General features: G+C 39.0%; 1 protein-coding gene across 1 annotated transcript in view; it reads right to left on the reverse strand.

Annotated features, from left to right (window-relative positions):
- LOC108621945 (transmembrane and TPR repeat-containing protein 1) overlaps positions 1 to 21,157 on the reverse strand; it is a 258,139-nt gene that overhangs the window by 53,563 nt on the left and 183,419 nt on the right. The window contains exon 7 of the mRNA XM_018019556.2: positions 760 to 949. Coding sequence (XP_017875045.1) covers positions 760 to 949 — 190 coding nt within the window. The remainder of the gene's footprint in view (positions 1 to 759; positions 950 to 21,157) is intronic.

The following is a 21,157-nucleotide window of genomic DNA, read 5'->3' on the forward strand; positions in this document are numbered from 1 at the left end:
TTGCACAAAAATCCGCGGCGCATTTATAAAAATTGGGATGTGACGAATGCAGACGGAGAAAAACCGTTGGACACCCGCAGTTCCGCTCACCGAGGAAACTTTCTTCACGACTTTCGGGGAGGCAAGTGGAACTTCATGATGAGTCGTCGTCGGGTCAGCGCGCGAAACTTTGCGGTTCGTTGCCCGGCGCATTCGTGGTCGAAACGTTTAACGGCGGAACGACTTCTTGCGTTGCGGACGATAACTGGCTAGTCATTTAACTTTGGTTGTTGTTGCACGCGCGCGAACGTGTTCAACGTCCAAGGGAGAGGCCGCTGTGCGCCACCAGCCAATTAGCCAACTTTCTTTTCGCCGACGCGACGGGACGACCACGACGCTTCGTGTACACCGTTATTAATTTCACTATTAATCAGCTGACAGCGGCGTAATTTCGTTACGTTAAGGTTCGGGAAACATCTGGCGAGCTGGTTTCATAGTAAACAGCCGTGGGGAAAAATTCGATTCACTCAAAAGTTTGCAATTTTAATGAATCCCGGTGGAAACGACAATGAACTACTTACAATGAAATACAATGAAGAACTATAGAGAAATGTAGTTCTTATACAAAATAATATTTTGATGTGATTTAACTGATCAATGTCTATATCATAAGGAACTGATATTTTTATTCCACAGAAATCTCTTCTCTTTCCCCCAGTAAAAGTTACATTGAATTCGAGCGAATCGCAATGAATTTTGATTCCAGATTCGGGAGCTTACCTCGAAATCCGTGAAAGCTTTGTACGTGAGGATCAGACAGCCGCCGAAGAACAGACAGGTGGCCAGATTTCTGGTGTCGGCCAACGATGCGACCAAAGGAACGGATCCCATCTGCCAATCGTGCGACAGCGTTGCCGGGCATAGCAGCAACCAGCAATTCAGCGCCGCCAGATAGCAGAACGTCAATAATCTGAAATCAAGGAAAAAATAAAAATAAAATGAAATTCTCGTTAACGACGTCGATACGTGGCGGCCCAAATCGAGCGAGGGGAAAAGGCAACGAAAGTAAAAATGCAACATTTCGGTCGAAAAGGTTCGAACCGATTTTCGCGGAATAATCGCATTTCGCTGGGCTTCTGGCACGTATGCGGCTTATTACTATCCGAAAGCGTCAATCACGTGTCACCGAGGTGCTCGATCAGACGTGTCAAATTCAGACCCCATGAGGTCCCGTCAAATATACCATTTCCCGTTCTAATTTATCGTATTGATCCGACTACTTTTACTAACAGACTGAATTAAAGCACGACTCCTATTCTCTTATGAGAAACTTATACAATGAAAGTGGTTATGTTTTAAGCAAAGTGGAAAAGATATTTCTTATTACTAACTTTCCTATTAGATATATAAGTAATAAGAATTTCTCGGTAATAGACCTAATGCAATGAAACTCTAATCAGTATGTACAAAATACAAAGGATATAAGAGTAGAAGATAAAAAATAAAAATCGCACTTCTTTCTTAATTACACTAAGTAACCAATTAACTAAATAGTTAATGAATTAATAATTAACATTAATGAGAAAAATGAGATGGTTATTGCTCCATTATCTAAGCATTGTTTTACCACGCAGCGCACACAGAACGTGATCGATTTCAACTAATTCCAAGCATGCACCGTTAAATACATACGGCCTAGTTATTCTACTCGTGAAATTACCTTGAATTTCTGTTTGATCATTGTCAGTTCGATTTTTCTTTTATATGCAAATTGTAGAGACGTAAATTGACCTAATTTAACTTATTCCACACTTAACGGAATTTGAGCACACTTCAATTAATGGTTTGTGCATTTAGTAATTGTATTGCTTTTACACTCTACGCGCATATATATACAGGGTGTCCGAAAAGGTTGGTCCAACTGGAACAACCAAAATTATAGTACGTGTTCCCGAGGTTAAATAGATGAAAAAATTTCATATAATCTTATGTCCGGAAATGCTTTATTAGAAAGACGTAAGAGTTCATACATTAACGGTAGAGCTGGTTTATAGAAATACGATAAAAACAAAACATAAACTTTGGGAATGTATTCAAAATGCATTTACTATTATTTCCAATGCGGTCGGAATATTTGAAAGAATTTGGCAATCACTAATTTGACGAATAGAAGGGTGCATTTTTGCAGAGGAAGGAATTTTCGAACATTTATTATAATTGTCAATTTTATATCTTTCATAATATAGAATGTAAAAGCAATACCATTACTAAATGCACAAACGCCACAAACCATTAATTGAAGCGTGCTCAAGTTACGTTAAGTGCGGAATAAGTTAAATTAGGTCAATTTACGTCTCTTTTACTATTCGTCAAAATCTTGAATAAAGGAGTGAAGAGCATGTGTTTTAACTTCTTCATTCGGATTTCCACTAAAAATTTGAGACGTTCTTTTTGCAAATCTAAGGAAGTTATGCACGAAGTTTCATAAAAATCGGTTAATGTTGTTATGAGTTAGAGACGATTAAATATTTAAAAAATTGTCTTCTTCACGACTTTCGATCTGCATCCGAGATAAAGTAAAGAATTTTCACCTGTTCTGATATGTCTAACTTACTACAGTACTGTTTCGCATTCATCGACGGAATACCCTCTCCATTTACAATTTTTCATTTGTTAACGCGATTTGTTAACATTTGGGAACGTTAAACAATCTTCGGAGCAAATTGGTCGACGATGCTTGACAGGAAATAGGGAATACTCGCGGTCGGGCATTGTTCGACTGGCGGCGACGTTGAAGAGGCCCGAACGAAACCGGTGAAGAGCCGGTCTCTCGAATGCTGACGCGAAGCTTCCCATTTTCCCGCTATCAGCACCCACCGATATAATCACCGATATAATGGCCGAAGCGTCCCGTGGCAAGTATCTCGCAGCCCATCTTCGAGGAGGCCGGCACCTGGGTGTATCTCGTCACGCCTACGAGTACAGCTTACGCGGCAAATCTATTGTTTGGCGTATACAAGCGCGCGCACCTCGCGCCCCGTTCCGTTAAATATTCACCCTGTTAATTCCAGCGCCGTGCGATCCTCTCTAATTGCCATCGCGTCACGTGTGCCGTTACCAAAATCAAAAATCGGTCCTCGTTACCACCGTACGCTAATCGATAAAGAATCCAGGAGGAATAATTCAGTATAAGTTATGGCAAGTCATTAAATAGCAATATTTTTGATCACTTGATCACTTGATCAATTAATTAAAGAAGGATTAAGGACTTATGGAGAATGTTATAGTTCATTTTCAGTGTCTTATAACGAAAACATATTACTATTAGAACAACATCTAATCTGAGACACAACGTGAGATTACTTCATATAACACATGCCTATTTATATGTATGTATACAATGCATAGAGATAATGAATTTCACATTTCTATGTAGTAAAATAGGTAATACGTAAATTATGTTTGGTATCTTGATAAAACTGTGCTTGAAATCTGTGTAACAAGATCGCCGACAGCAAAGAAAACAAAATAGAGGCAGAGAGAGGCATGAATTGAAGATATAAATATGAAAAGTGACATTATTCCGTTTCTAGTTGTCTGAAGTGTGCAAAGAACAACGAGTAACATTTCCCGCTTTCACGTGTACGCCTCTGAACTAATAATAGAAAGTTTTATTTTACAAGAGACTTACACCGAATTATTAACTAAAAGCTTCGTGTTGCATTTCTTTGAAACACCCGTGACATGAAACAGACGAAATACGCGTCACATATTCCTTTTTTTGTTCAGTACAATATAGGAGATTTAAACTAAATGTATCGTAAATGTAACTCTTTGTGATTATTGTAAGAGAAACGTACTTAATTCTAGCGAAGAACGAGGTTAACAAGGTATTAATAACTCGTTACGAGTGAGTAAAATTAGGAAAGCAAGCAAATTCGATATTGGCGCTTTCAGTGTTCTTCAGCTTATTTTTCTTTTCTACCGTATTTGTAGCAGCCGGGAGTAAAACAGAAACAGTGAGCTACTTTCAAAGTACACAGTCTAAGTTTCCATCGCTTTCAGAAGATTTTCCATCAGTCCGCAGTTTCTCATAAGTTCCACGCGCCGGTTCTCCGACTTTTGATACAGAATTTTCAGCTTAACGCCACACCGCACATGTATTACTAATGCGAGTGCTTCTGAGGGAAATGAAATATCAAATTAGTAGTGCTTCACTTGGAAGATTCGAATTATGTAATAAAGCAGATAAATCGTGCTCTAAATAGAACGGTTTAATCAATTTTCATCTAATAATTTTTACTTTAACAGTCTCTAAATTTGGCAATAATTCGGAGCCAAAAAAGTCTGAATAAATGAGTCAAGGACTTAATTCTTTATATATTTCTATTCCGTTTAAAAGTTTGAGTACCCATAATCATGCAAGCGAAACGTGTTCCCTGAATCGATGAAGGAAGAGTCTCGCTGTCGAGACCATGTATAATATTATACGTAGAGACAACGATGTTCCAAAAAGGGGGAATGGGACTCACAATGCCCCGAACTGCATTGCGGTATACTCGACTTCTTACCGAGCAAAGATGACCTTTCCACTCTGGCTTCCGTCACGGTAAACTGATCCGAGCTTGTGCCACTGCACAATGTATCTTGTGTTTGCTCTTTCTGGACTGGAATTCTCCAAACTCTGCCTTGATTTCAAACCGCTTCCACATTCTGGCTAATCCCGTAGCTAGGGTCAAACCGTTTCGAGGACAACTCGAAATAAAACTACTCTTAAATATTAACTAATAAATATGTCACGATGCTAATAAATTGATATTGGCTGATACTACTGTTCTGTTGAAGTGCTAAAGGAGAGTTGTTCTTTATTTCGTAGGAGAAGCGAAACGCGAGGATAGCTTGATTGGATGTTCTGTTTTACAGATGAAGATAGATGGTTGTCGGTAAAATTAACTACGAAATGTCCAGCTCAGTGGACCGGTCATTTTGTAAGATTTACTCTGACGTCGCAGAGGAATTGTTCTTGTCATGAGGGAAATAAACCAGCCAGACATAATTCTCTTTCGCTTCTTAAACTAGTTTCGTAATCTAGTAGCTTCCTTAAACTACAATTGCTACTCTATTTCAATACATTCAAAGTTCACCAAATTCATCCAAAGAAAATAATATTTCAATGTATTATTTAGAGCCAGACTTTGTACACATAATGATCGTTACATAAATAATGTTGTTGTGAAATCATAAATTTTTCATTTTACACACAAAACTGTCTATTCGTAAATAATATTTCATTTCATTAACTCTCCGTGAGCCGTGCTACATTTATTTGCAGCATATAATATTAAGCGGTAGAGTTCAGTCGTAACGTTTTAACAATGCGTCCGTTCTTCAAATACTACGTTCTCGACCTCATGCCAAACCGCAGCATCATATATTACCTAGAATAGTGCGGAAGCACGATACACGCAGCCCCGTCGCGGAACAGAACCCGAGAGGATTTAGAATAAGGAACACAACGACTGTTTACCATGGTTAACTTTCCCATGCTCAAAGACCGAAAAGAATTTCCCGTGCAAACATCTCGCGCATCCAAGAAAAATGCGCCCGGATTATTCCTTTTCCTCAGAAATTAATATTTAAAGCCTGTTCAATATACGAAGCACCTTCAAAATTATGAACAGATTTTAAAACATTTTTAATGCTATCAGTGAAGTTAAGATATATTATGTTAAAAAGAATTGTTTTTCTCAATAATAAATACAACATGAATTTAAAATATTTACCTTCTTGCTGGAATTAGAGTACCGTTTAAAAATAAAGGCATAGCTCATTGATTAATTTATATTAAAAATAATATCTAACAGTGTTCGAGTATTTCACACCTCACCTCGTAACCTGTGTAACATTTTCCACGCTGGATCAATAATATATTTCACTATTGATTGAATTCAGTTATCAGAAGTCAGTAGAATTTATTCAATTCTAATTGAATTGTTATTTAATGGGTAACAATTATTTCAGTTGCCAAAAGTGGAAGCAATCATTGAAGAATTGTTTCATGCCACATCAATTTTAAGCACAGATCAATTAACCGACTGACACGATTATCTGATTCTAATTTATAGTCGACACAGTTTGTTTAGCCTAAATGAATTAAATCAAACACTCTGTTTCACAATGAAACATGAACTCCAACGTGATACATAGTATGCGAGATTTGGACACCGAGAATTTAAAACGGATCATGCTAATGATGTTTGACTGGTCAATCTAATGAATGATAGCATTGATGTACCTAATTGATACGATCCATCTAATCTAATTTACACTAAACGATTATACTGAAATTCCGCGCACGGTGAATAAGTAAGGATTGACATTTAAAATTACTCAGTATTGATTTTATTATAAAGTCTGATGGAAATGCACCAGGTTTTTGTTAAAATTTGTAGTTTTGTTGTAATTTGTTAAAATATAAAAATATTTGTCCCATAATAAATCCATGTGTTAATAAATAACCATTCATTACTATCGATACTTATTATTAATTCAGTGTGCAGTTTTTAAATACTGTATCACTAATATTACATTATGGGCACTATTTTCGATACCATGCTAATTAATGTCCTCGAGCAGTCCTTAAAAAAGAAGGAAATATGGGTTAAGCGAGTAAGTAAAAAAAAAAGAACAATTGACAATAATGTATTCCACTCGGTGGCTGGCATATCATTTTTCTCAGCACCCGGCCACACTTCTATTTCGCCGACATGATTAATGGTCGGTGCACGCCCGGTTTAAGAAGTGCACAAGCGCGATGTAGGAACAAAGACTGGCCCGAAACGTCAAAATAATAATTCGGGATATGCATCACGTCACGCGGCACGTGAAAAAGCTGGATTTTGTGCAAGGACGATTTTAAATTTTTGATCCAGCCGCACGTAGAATCGCGACTTTTCTGAAAACACGTGCACTGGTCCTAGTGTTACGTGTAATGTGTTGGGAACATCCTGCGATTTATAGGCTTTTAGTTGTTATGTCGAACGGATATTGCACTCGTTTTGCACCTATACAATGTGTCCCAGAATGCACAAATTTCCTCTACAGGTGTGAAAGAGGAGAGGAGGTGTAAAATTCTGAGTTGAATGTTCCCCTTCCACTTTACCCTTTAATTATTGTTAACAAAGTAATTAATGGAGAAAGTGGACTTGCCATAATAGTTGTTTGAGGACTGATTAAATTTCAGGACAATTAATAACTTCGTTAATAACGGTTGAACAAAAAAATGGAATATATTGTTTTAATTTAATTTAACTTAATATTCTGTCTACTAACCTAGTACAACAGTTCATTCAGTAAGTAAAGCACTAAAAGAAACAAAAGCGCATCGGAAAGACGCACGCAATAGTGATTGATACCATACAGAGTTCAGATTTGCTTTCGTTTTATCACGTACCATCAGTGTTTTTATTAACTTCATTTTATGTAGCACTTACGAATGATATAAAGTGAGGTATGAAGGAAATTGTAAGAGGGTAATTGTACAAACTCTTGATTCAATTTCAAGAATTTTTAATCAGATATATTGACCAGTGAGTTATGCAGGAATGTTCTTCGCCTAATGTTCACAGTTTATAAATCTGGGACGGTCCTTAGCATTTTATGCAGTCTGTAATTTGTACCATGAAATTAATAACGATTGAAAAGAGGTCACGATAGTGAGAAAAAATGTCCAGTGCTATTACTGGTTCTCGAACGAGAAATGAAATTAAACGAAATCGTAATTGAAATTTTTCCCGATATATCCCGGCGAGCACGATTTGCATTCTAAAGTAAATATTTCAGCATCCAGCAGCGGAAATAAGGAAGCTGGAAAAAAGTAGAGTAAATAGAAGCGACGCGACACGCGTTCGCAGAATTTAATTTACTCGGGACTTGAATTGCGCCACTGGTAAAGATTTAATTTGATAAAGTCTTCCTTCCCTGGCCGAGGCCGAAATAATTAAATTCTTTTATGATAATTCGAATACCGGAGTTCAATGGCACGCTGCGCGCAGCGAATTCTCCGCCGATAGGAATACTCATTTTCAAACGTTCGCATATTAAATAAAACGCAACATACACAGTTGTCTATGTAATTTCCAACTTCCGCGCAGGGTTTTAATTCGACAATGAAATATGCGGGGGATATTCCAATTCGCACGGTAAAATGTCGTTATAACGCGGTCGGTAAAATTCTGGAATCTGTTAATAAACGCATTTACATTTTTATCGCAGAATCCCGTTGAACGGTTCCTATTTACACGACGGCAATTCTTGCAGCCATTGTACGTTAATCAAGCTTCAACTGCGTCTTCCTTAGCATATTCTAGCATTAAAAGTGAGGCGCGCGCGGTGCTCGCCTGTTTACAGTCATTTTATTAACAATTGAAACGAAGCAGTAAAACGAAACTTGCCGAGTTCACGTCGGAATTGGTACGGTAACTGTCGGCTCGCGGACCGAAATTGTTAATCCACTTTACGCTCCGAGGGATTATACACGCGAAGACTGCTAAAAGCTCCGGGAAAGTTTCACCGCGCTTAAGATAGCACATAAGGTGTGCACAGGCTTAATACCTACATTAATACGAAAAACTAGGGGAAAAAAGACAACAGCGAGCAAAGGGTTACGTTTACTTATCGGAGACGTTTTGCGGCACGACGATCGCTTTTAAGGAACTCCCCTACGATTCCGTATGCTTGTTCCTATCTCCGTGCCGTTAAACCGGATTGCCATTGAGGGAATAAGAGCAGTTTCGCGAGGCGCTCTAACAGGTAGCTTTCTTACGGATTCGTTTTGAAATTGGAATACAAATCGACACCGGGAAACGGTATTCCGGACACGTACGCGTATTACGGGCGCCCGCCCCGAGTTTTATGCCAGGAAAATTTTGAACAATGAGCGCAGCCGTTCCGTGACGTAATAACCGTACGTTGCGAATCGTTATTACGGGCTTAGGTATTAGTATTCGAGCGACCGCTGCAGCCGTTCGTACGTTTCATACACCGCGGACTATGTATCCGAACGTTTAAGAGATCCTCGCGAGGCTTCGCGGTTAACCGACGGCTCGGAACGTGGAAACATTATTCGCAGCCGTGTGTAAGAAATATTTCTTCAGATTTTTAAATTCCCTATACGGAACGGGAATCCCGTGCTACGATTTGTGCGGTAATATGGAAACTTTTCTTGAATTTTATGGTATTAATAATAAGTAAATATATGATAAGTTCTGTTCTGAAATTCGTTTTCTACATTGGCACTACAAATGTTTACTTTCGCTAACAAATGAAGTATGCGATTTATCAATAAAAAGATGGTCCAATAATGTGGAAATTAGATTAATTTTACATGAAGCGTTTGATCAAACAATTTTTGCCAAACGTATTATGTATAAAAAAAATGCAAGAATACGAAAATATCTTTTTAAAGAATAAACGGTATTTGTGTTGGAGTAGTAAAATGTAATTTGAAAATTAAATTCATTTTGCATAAGCCGTGCGATCCTATAATTTTTTCCAGGCGCAGTATACGTAAAGAGGAATACGTGTCCTTATCTGGAAAGCACAAGCGTCGAGAGATTTCTATCTAACGAAACATTTCTCAACAGCTAAACGGAACACAGCAATTCCATTTGTCGATGCATGTAAACCGCATAATTGCACATGCGATCGCAGGAAATAAGGGCTGCCGCTTGATCGTTTCCGACGTTCCTGTAGATTAATGACGAAGAGAAACAGTCTCATGAAACCTACCGTGAACTGAAAACTTTATTCGATTATTTTTATTGGTCTCACTCGATTTCTCATATATTTTAGACGTATCACGTATTTAGAATTGTTTCTGTCAAGAATCAATTAATTTCAAATTCCTTCCAATTACACTAGAACTAGCAAACCAGACAAAATGACTGGAGAAATGCATGTATAGAAAAGTCGGTAGTTCTAGTGTTAATAAATAACTACTTCAAAAATATTTATTGTTATTGAACTAAACTATTTAGTTTTAAATTCCCTGATTGATCGAAAGTTTAATCTATAAGATAAAGTTGCTTACGAATAACTCCGAGTATAGAATCTACTTCTATTACACTCTATGCACTATACATTCAAGTAACTAAGGAATCTAACACTCGCCAAGTGAAATTTCACTATAGTATGCTTTTGGGGTGCAAGATTAATCACTCGCGCAGCTATTATAGCTCCCGTGAACACGCAACCGTTCGCAGTCCTTTTTCAATGACAAATTAGCTGCTACTTTTTTCCTTGTACACGATTACGTGACAACTCATGCTGGATGGAGTCTGCGTTTTAGACGCGTTTCGCTTGTACGGCGTAAAATGATATTTTTCTTTTCGCAAGGGGAATACTTTTTGACTCGTGCTAGACGGTACAATGGATACACATGTCCTCCAAAGAAACACCGTGGAAAATTTGCGAGAGATAAAAAAGATTGTACGGTTCAAAGCTCGTCACGGTTCGCGAATGAATGGGGAAATAAATGAACGGGTTACCACAAAGTGTTTCTTATAACAGCACGGTCCCTTCCGCAAGATTTATTCTATCCATGTCACGGGAACTGCTCTTGTACGCGGCTCGCTGTTCCTTTTCACAGAGAATTTTATTATCAGAGGCTCACCCACTTCAAAGGATTTGACGTACTGAGTGCGTCAAAGAAATATAATACTTTTTGAAGTTTTAGACGATCAGAAGTACGATAAGTGAATGTTATTATCTGATATTAAACGAATTGGAAATTATCAATGACGTTAGCGATTAATCGTGAAGACACTCTTTGCCTCTTCACATTCTCTGCTACACGCCAAATATTAATAAACGAACGCAAAACATTTTGTCAGTACCACATTCCCTCAACTACATCATTAAATTGGGCTCAATCGTAATTTATCCTGCACGAAAAACTGGTACGCCACCACCGAACGCAAAACATGTTGGCAGCACGTATATTACATATACTAAATAGCTCGTTAACAACGGTAAGGACAAGCTATCAGCGCTGCCTCTATTATGGCTGGGATCTGCTGCGCGACGCGACGCCGCGTGCAACGCGTAACGAAATTCCAGCGTAGCAAAAGCCACGGATCTACGAATAGGAAGTGGATGGCCGAGGTCGCCGCGCTGGGTCACGAGAAGAGTGACGGTACGGGAAGAGCTCCCTGTAATGGAGGTTTATTGGCAATTAATCTTGTGAACCGGATGCGCCCGCTTCGCCGGCCACGATACACTTCCGCCTCGGCTGGCTACCGGTAAACCGACGAGAGATGTATTACATCGTCGCACGGAATCAAACGTCCCCCGCCGCGGTTCATGCATCGGTTGCTCCAGATTCTCATCTCGTGAGAATCCTTTGGGTTCCGTTCTCGATACCGGCTCTAATCACACGCACCTTTGTTCCTTTATCTTTGTCTTTGTAAAGCACTATCTTCAGATTCATCTCCACAAAGCATTAATTTATTAGTACTACATTTCTATGGTATTTTAATAGTGCTATTTCTATTTCCTTTTATTAATAATGTGCATATTTGTATTATTAACACGCCGTTTTAAGGGGGTAGACTCAGATGGCAGCGTGTCAATGTTACCCACAAAATTAGCCAAAAATATGGGTTTACGGGAATACACTTATCTTCTATAAAAATATTTTCCGGTCGTCAGGTATCTCTTCAGAAAGAGGAAAATAAACTCTGGCACGGTCTGGTCATTATTCAATCAGAATATGCTGATATTTAGTAATATGTACGTATGTAAATGAACGTTATAATATGGACGAAAAATCGTAGTTACAATGTTTCTGTTTATAAGCGATTTTTTTTATTCAAAACAGATTGTTTTGATTGAAATAGTGACCAGACCCTGATAAATTTGACTTTCCTCTTTCTGAAGATGTACTTGACAATCGAAAAATATTCTCATATAAGGACGAAAAGTATATACCCATAAACCAATATTTTGCACTATTTTTGCCTGATTATCGATAAAACAGAACAAAAAACGTCAAAATTTTACCGACGCGTGTTATAAATATCACGTGACTACCCTAGCCTCTTGATACAATGATTAATTTCCATAAAAATAGCTAATTCAAAAATTGTAGGTGAGGTATTCGTAAGTAACACATAACTATTAATAAAATTATAAATTCAGGTTCTGAATCGAACTAACTAAAATCAGTAACAATTTCCACGTTTCAATCTCAAGAATCAAACAACCTAAAAAAATGACATGCAATTGTTTCCATTATTTGCACATAAATCTCGACGCGTATCAAAAATGATCAGCAATATCTACGTTCTTCGGTAGTAAGCTTCTGGATTCGGTGTTCCCCTTTAACTGGCAATCCTCTCTCTGAGTTGGAGAGAGAAATGGATCGAAGCCAAGAGTGGCTCACAGAGGTGTTGCCTGCAACTCGAGTTCGAAGCACCCGTTTTTTCAAACCCTTCTCCTTATTTCTGTGTCGCGCTGTCGCGCGCAACATCACCCTTCCTCTTCGGGAGAAAAGTTTCCTTCATTAATGGTCCCGTATTTAATTCGACCTTCAACTTGTTTTAATTGAATGCACACGAGCATCGAAACTCGTGAATAACTCGTAGGAAAGTATTAACTATACTGTTAAATTTGAGGGACAAACATAACTTTGTAATGTACCATTATCCAATGCATTGATTTTTTAAATAGAAGAGTACCTATGAAACTTCATAAGAATTTTTTAAGATATTCAAGTGGGATCGATCTATAAAAAGCAATTACAGCAGTTAGTATCATTTATCGCAGTAACGACTCTCATTAATAGAATGCAATTAACAGGCAAATGTGTTGCTTTCTGTTGTGAAAAATTGATGAATAATTTAGACCGTAGGATCATCCAGGTTATATTTACCGATGGTTGCGCTGAGCGCGCTTGATACGTTATCGGCCCAATACGGCTCGAATAATGTAAATCCGGCTTCCATTATTTCCAGAACTGTATTTGGAAACTTACCGCAATCGAGCCTGTTTATTCACGATGCAGCTATCTATCACAGCGTCGAGCACTGACTTTTCCGAACAAAGGTAGACGATATTATATATTGCCGATGCAAAATTTCGTTTGCAGATGACAGTATCGCGATAACAATTTGCGTTTCAGTAATATACTAAATTGTTTCCGCACTGATTTACAATTGATTCAACCATAAATTGATCTTATCTATAGTAAAGCAATGCAATAACAGCTTCATTTGCTCGTTAAACATTGAAAAATGAGATATTAATATAGTACTATTGATTTCGATTGTATTGCTTGATTAAAACAGTTTTCAAAATGTCAGATTAGTTCATTCTAAAGTTCAAACAATCGAACAGTAATGATAGCGCGTTACTAAGTTAAATTTTATAGCCGGCTACCCTACGTGATAGTAGAAGATTTATTTGCATGACTATCGCGCTGCATCACTGTACACGTACACGCGGCCACGTCTACGCAAGTCAGATAAACGCAATACTTCGTGTCATCTGCCAGATTACACGAGATAACACTTGTTAGACGCGGTATTGTCGCAGTTTATATCCGGCGGTGTGGCAGTGAAACGAGTCGACGTCTGTAAGGGGAAAACGCGGTAAGCGTGGCTCGGCATGAAACGAGGCTTCGTCAAACGAACTGAAACTTTCTCTCAAACTCACTTTGCTCGTTTCCTTTTTAAGCGGAAATGACTACCAGAAAATTGGTGTTTCTTTCTAACTAATTCAGTTTTTTGTGTTGATATAGACGAATGATTTATTGTATAATCCAGTTAACGATTTCTTGTATAAATTTTTCAATCGAAAAAGTCTACAAAATGTTTACCAGATTTTTTTATAGACAAATGTTTGAAACTATCTGAGAACTTATGAACAGAAGTTCAAATGTCTTTAACATTTTTGTGAGTGAAAAAAAGATGTTGGAAGCCAATCATACTAGAAGAGAAGCTTGCAACGGAAAGAAAAGAAAAAGAGAACGGGGAATCCATTTCTTTCCCAGTGGAAGAGGAACGATTCCTCAGGAGGATGGAGAGAAGGTGCTGCCAGGAACAGAAAGGTGGGCGGGGAAGTACAACGCGGAAAACGGAGGTGCTGCGAGACGAGAAACGGTAGGAGGAGAGGGAATTAGTGGGTGGGTTCTCTACGCAGATAATTTGTGGCGTGCAATCCCGACCCAGCCATCTAGCTGGATAGCTAAGGCGTAGCTATACCCTCATTTCGTAGTAATTTACTCGGCTTCCAGGACCTGGAAACCCGTTGCTTGATTGATCGACGAAAAAAGTTACGCGTTACTAGCGACAAAAATGATAATTGCTGAAACGTTTATAAAAATGAGAATTTGATGATTGTAGCAAGTACTGTACGATTAAATACAATGACAAAAATGTCCTTTTGATTACATTTAAATCATTCAAACAGTATTCTTCGAATGCAAAACCTAACTTAATCAGATTTACTTCGTACATCAAATTTTTTTCTTGACCAAAATGTGCGTTTGAATTAGCATAGAACATACTGATGGGCCTTTAGAGATCATTCTCCACACAGCTTTGTCTGGCTGTCGCGTTGTAATGAATGCAAGACGTCGACGCGGATGATGATGAACAGGGGTTTCGGGACTACCGAATATTCGGCCACGTGAGGCATGGGTATCCGTTGTTGAGCGATGTCAACGACATCCCCTGCGGTCTCCGCGTCATCCAACGCTGTTCCTGTTATGGTTACGGTACAACAGTGTGCAGGTAAGGTTTCCAAGGGAACTGGTTCGTGACGTGTACTTCAAACCCGGGAAAAATGCGCATAGAAGCACACGTATATAATTAATGTTTGATTCACGGTGCTATTACCAGCTTAGGGAATTACCATGAGAACACGGTAATATCAGCTTCTATTAAATGCCTGAATATTCAACCTAGTGTTCTAATCGATGCTTTTAATTGACATTATGTTTGTTCCCTCAAATAATTTTGTTCTCTATAACGATTAATTTAATATTATTGATAATACTGCAATTAGTATAATTGCTTTAACACATCACAATTATTTGCCTAATTATATGTAATTGATCATACTCTCACGCGTATTATCAGGTAAAAGAGTATACGTGGACACATAATGTAATAACATATAAAGATGCATGCAACAGTTAATTCATATTACATACGTATTATTATTTTAGATCGATAAATCTTTAAATTATATAGTTTTTAAAATACGATTAAAAAATAATCCTCTTGCATGAAAATTCGCAGTCAGATTATTGCTTCTGTAACAATGACTTAATTCATATCCAGTGGTAATGAAAAAGTATAACGAAAAAGCCCCAGGAAACGCGTGGGAAATATTCTCTAAATGAAGAGCAAAGCTGTCGGCGTTAAACGAGCGACGCTCGGAATACTTATTACGAACAGAGCACACGGTTTAGTCGCGCATTTACATTGGTGTCTCGGAATCGCGTTCGCTAATATCCTTGACACCGGCGTACGCCGTGAGCCGTTCCACGTCGTCCGGAATACTAAACACCTTCCGGACCGAATTCCATACGAATTTTGTATTACACCGGTATTTCTGATGAAATATCGACGACATTGCTCGTAAATCGGGAATGGTAATGGGTATACTCCGACACAACACCATCCATGTCGTTAAGATCCAGCAAGAAATCACAATGCGTTTGATTCATCCTATTTCCCAGTCAACGATGATTAGTAGATGTTCTCGTAAAATCGTGTTTCTTTAAGCATGTCTTAAGTGATATAGATCTGCTTTTATCATCATGGGACTTTAAATCACGGTTTTATGTATTTGTAGGTGTCTTCTTTTACACGTTTATTTTCGATAATTGCACAACAATCTGCTGACTAATCAGAAAATATATGTATAGATAGATATTCCTACATCGCCATACTCCCGTGTAATTACAAAAATACTTCCAGATTATTACACTACGAAATAAATTAAAAAATATGTTAAACAATACATCTTAAACTATCATGTTATGTAGTATGTTTAAAAAATGCATAAAATAAACGAGGAAACAGCTATTCTAGACAGGATAAAGAGTGCCTTGAAATAAAGGTGTATGGCTACCATGATGATGATACATCCTCCAGCGTCGTTAAGGCTGGAAAGCCGATCCATTATGACGTTCCGCGTGACGTTTTATCAGGGGGACACGCGTGGAACACCCTCTTTTCTCGTTCTCGGCACACTTGAAACCGTCTCCGTTAGCGGTAGCTCAGTAATTGAGTATGCTGTTCGTGGGAACACGCGTCGATGTAAACCGAGCCCCTCGGCGACAGCCAGAGTAAAGGGTCGTGAAGAATTTACACACTGCGCACGCCGTCGCACTGCGCTCGTTTCAACACGGCTGTCGGTTACATTCCGTGGGTATTGTAGCTGCGGGTAAAACGCAATCGAACAGCTACCCTTGGCTCACCCCTTTGCTACTAGCACCACCGGTGATCGCTACGGCTACTCCAATAGCAGGGAGCTTAGGTTCGGATTGCGGAGAGTAATTGAAGCGCTTTGCCATGGGACTTTTAGTTAGCTACCGTTAAAGCGATTTCGCAGAAGATGAGGCACCCGATAAATTGTTAAGTCGCTAGCATTCGATAAAATATCCGATAAGAATTCTTTTGTAGTAGCGTTTTCTGCAGACTACCAATCTAAACTAACCCGGACGCCCATGTACATGTATACAGGGTATTTGGAATGCATGACTTTGTTTTCAGAAAGAGAAAGAGGAAGAAATTCTGAGTGAAGAATTCTACTTTTCCCTTCGATCATTATAAACAAAGTAATTAGGGAAAGTGGACTAACAGCATGTTTCCCACAAATGTCATGTAATGCTCTGTACTATCGCGCCGTCTTAAACTTTCTGTTTATCGAAAATGAGGATTAATCAATTCGTTCATCATTTAGTTGATAAGTGATCTATTTGATTTCATTAGATAAGAGAAATTCCCATTACAGAGCTGGAATCTCGTACCAGTGCACGGCACAGTGACAGCTACACTCGATGCGGCATTGATCCATTTTTTCGTTAATAACTTTGTTAATAAAGGTTGAAGGCAAAAATAGAAGAGGAACTTTTGACTCAGAATTTAATTCTCTTCCACACCCTCAGAGGAGCATCGTACGTCTTGTACATACTTTATCACTCCAGTGATATAACACGTTTTATACTTAAAACTGTGTCTACCCAGACTATTCACTTTATTTACATGTGGTAAGCGCCTATCGGCGATGAACTCAGATCGCTACGTGTACAAATTCATTTTCGTTCTAGATATAAATTCTCTTACTTATTTACCCCTTTCGCTACTACGGGCGACTATAGTCGCTCTGCATAAAATGCCACTGACGTACTACGGGCGACTACAGCCGTTCAGCGGGAGTATCGCGGCGGAGAACCCGCCCGTAGCGAAAGGGTTAAACGATTTATTCACTGAATTATTGAAGATGAATTATGTACAGGCTTAATACAAGACATATGTAAGGAAAAGGAGCAGTTTCTCACTGTCACTCACCGTTAACAGTCGTTCACGGAAGCAGACTTTCACGGTATCCGCAATTCCTTCTCCGATCCGTTCTCTATACGATCAACGTAACGACTACTGCTAGTCTTACACGCTAGTACGTTGTAACTCATGTTCCAAGATATTTTCTGGAAAATCAGCCATCAATTATCAATACCTTCAACCAGGTGGCGATATTAATCTCATGATTTTGCGCTTATAATATATTCAATCCTTATCAAACAGAATAACAATGTATGCATGAAATTACTTTTTTCATAAAGATCAAAGATCATGTTTTCCCGTTTGTGGAGCAATGAAGCTAATCTTAATATCCCGCAAGGATGCGGTTCTAAATGTTACTATTCGACAAATAACGCGTCGCAGGCAGTTTTCTGGTCGTTCGCAGCCTTCAACGAGGAACGAAAACGCCCGAAGCGGTCGGGCCACGTTGAGAGCCAACCAAGCGGACTTAAGTAGTCGTTCTGTGCACTAGAAACTGTAACGTCTCGCGAACGAGTTGGTCGCGCACGTACATACAAGAACGGAGACAAAGTTCCAGGGCAAGACGGCCCGCGGCGATCTTCAACCTTGTAGCGTCTACTGTCTTCGGTCGAGGACCGGCTAATTGGATACTCTGCAGCCGACACTCGTTCCTTTCTAAGAGTCAACCACTTCTGTTCCCTCGTTTTGTTGTTGTTTCCCTCTCTGTGCCTTTCCGCTTTTTTTCTTTGTTACGGAGAACCATTCGATCCTTTCGATCGCGTTCGGGTGGAAAATGACCAAGAAACATTCTTCATAGGTAGATTGTTTTTTATTTTTATGCAAACGTTCATGATATCAACAAATGTGATTTATATAAGAATAGGTTTCGATATTTTACGTTTTTATATATTACATGCATTCTCCATATTTTCTGCACATTCTAAATGCATAAAATCCAGTCTATCCGTAAGTATTGAGTAGTAAGATAAAAATTCTTTTTTCTGTTGTACATTTTACTAAACTCGTTTCAATAGTATTTCCACAATAAAAAGAGCATGAGGAGTACTACTACACTCTTTCTCGTAAATCATTCTAAGTAATTTAGGCAAATCTTTCTAGGTGAGGAATTTCATCCCCAAGACGGTATACAAAGGTCAAGAGATAGATAACTGGCGACACAAGGCGATCTCGCTTTTCATATGCACGATGAGCCGACGTCAAAAATAAGATTTCCACTGGGCAAAGAGCGGCTGATCTAACAAGGGACGCTCGTTTAATTCTTTGATGTCGGAACCCCCGGAAAGAATCACAAAAACTGTTTGATATCATCTTGGTCCCTTTGTCCCGAGGCGGAGTATAAAATTTACTACCGCGGGGGACTCGTCAGTGAAAGGTTAGCGAGAGAGGAAATGGCGGCGCGGCGGCAGTTGGACAGGTAAAGAAAGATAGACATTTAGGCCCGGCGGATATAACTAATTACGTGCACTCAGCGGTGTCGTCATGCTACCTTTGTCAGCACAGCTTTATCTCGGGCAGCGTCGGAATTTTCAACGGGAACATTTCGCGTGTACCGTCGGGAACAGAAATACCCTAATAACATTACTGTTCCCGCCATTTACCGTTCTTCGTTGAAACCAGAGTTGCGACCCTCCCATGTCGCATCGAACGTTGCCATCTTTATATACCGACTTGCTCATATAACTGTTTGTTCTCAAACAATTGTTTATTGCCAATCCAAGAAACTTATTTAGATACTTCATCGTGTTGAAAGCTTGTAATTCCATTAAGAAGATCCAAAACGATATAATAAGCAACACATTGATGGAAGTGCATACAAAGTACGAAATACATAATTGATTATGCATGTAATATTTGACTCGCAGTCTTGTTGTGTTGTATGTATTAGGTTGTGCCGCGTGTACGAACGAATATGCGTAGGCTGCCGAATTTTACTACGCCTTATAATTTAATTTTGTATCTATTTAATAAAACCTGTTTCGTAATAGCAATTATATTTACCATACTTGGGAGTTAATTAATTGTACGCAGCCCGTTATTTCATCTGGACTTGATCTGTCGAAGCGAAGTCGCTCTCAGGTAAACAGTTTTCGTTCGAATCGCGTTTTGTATAGGAAAACACTCGTTAAATAAAAGAGAAAGCGTCTATGAATTCGTACTCGAACTCACTCGCGCTGGCGGCGTTCTGTACACTGCGCACGGTATAAAAGTGCCGTTTAAATCGTAAATTCGGTGCCGGGTGCTTAAATCAACGCCAGAAGATGTTTTCCACGAGAGCACTCAACGAGTTTTGATTCTCCCGGGCCCGTGCGTCGTTGTGTTCCGTTTTACGTTTCCCCGACGTTACTCTCGAGCTTTTCACCTTTACCAACTTTTCAAGGCTCGAACCCCTGACTTTGTTTGAATGGGATCTCTGAATGTTCTCTGATCTCTTGAACATCTGATATACTACTTTGCTAGCCTTCCAAAATAATCAACTGAACATCTCTTGAAAAGAACGTAAATATTTATATGAGTGTTCCGTCGCAAACGGAACATCAGCCGCGAGGAGTCCTAACGGGAATTTATGACGAGTCTTCTACGAATAGCTATTTTTGAGTTTCAAGCATTTTTTTTAATCACCGGCAATATCCATTTACCTTTTTTATACAATAGAGTTCAAATGTTAGTTTCGTGTCGTTCTCAATAGCTCCGATCCTGTCATAAACTCGGCGCTTCCTGAAGGGTAATTTAGCGAGCGTTAAGGGTAATCCTTTTTTTAGCCTTCGAAGGCCTACCTGAAGGGAAAAACCCCGGTGTTACCGGACTTGGGACTTCTCACGTACGCGCGATCGTCCCCACCCTCTCTTTGCGTCTCGGCAAAACACAAAGTGAGAGGGTGGTTTCAAAAACCCCAAGGACCACGCTGATTGGAAGGTCAACGATTCTGACTGACCAGTCAGGGTGGTCCTCAACGTTTCAAAGGGGTCATTCGAAGACTTGAGACATCGAGTCATCACTTCGTCTAAAAACTTGGTTGAAAGAACACGTCGCGAACTTTCAATATCAACCTCTCGATAAAACGCTTAGGGTACGAACGCACCGAAACCCAAGTCAATTAGATAGCTTCAAATTAATTTTTGAAAGTATCGGAACGCAAGTATCCACGAACCCCATCGGTAAGAGGAGCCTTACAACCTCCTCCGAGGAATTAGTCCGCGTGCGGTATTTGCGTGCCGGCAACAAACAAACGAAGTTGCCATCGTACAATGAGTATTAATTCCTTTTAATCTTGTTTGTTAATTACTTACTTCATTTCTATATAGTATTAGTTTACTAAACTTAAGGAGGTAGGGTAGTCACGTGACTCTTCTGACATTTGTCCGTAAAATTTTGACGTTTTTGGCTTTGCTTCATCGAAAATTAGGCAAAAATAGTGCAAAATATGGATTCACGGTATTTCGTTTTTAGACGAGGAGACTTTTGGATCGTCAGGTACCCCTTTGAAGAAACGTAAGTTAATCTGGCGTGCTCTGCTCTTCTTTTAATTGAAAATAATCTCTTTTGATTATGCTTATAAACAAACATATTGCAACTATGAATTCTCATCTATTTTATAACATTCA

The sequence above is a fragment of the Ceratina calcarata genome, unplaced genomic scaffold (genome assembly GCF_001652005.2).
Source record: "Ceratina calcarata isolate Rehan_Ccalc_2016 unplaced genomic scaffold, ASM165200v1 scaffold189, whole genome shotgun sequence".
In the NCBI taxonomy this organism is placed as follows: Eukaryota; Metazoa; Arthropoda; class Insecta; order Hymenoptera; family Apidae; genus Ceratina; species Ceratina calcarata.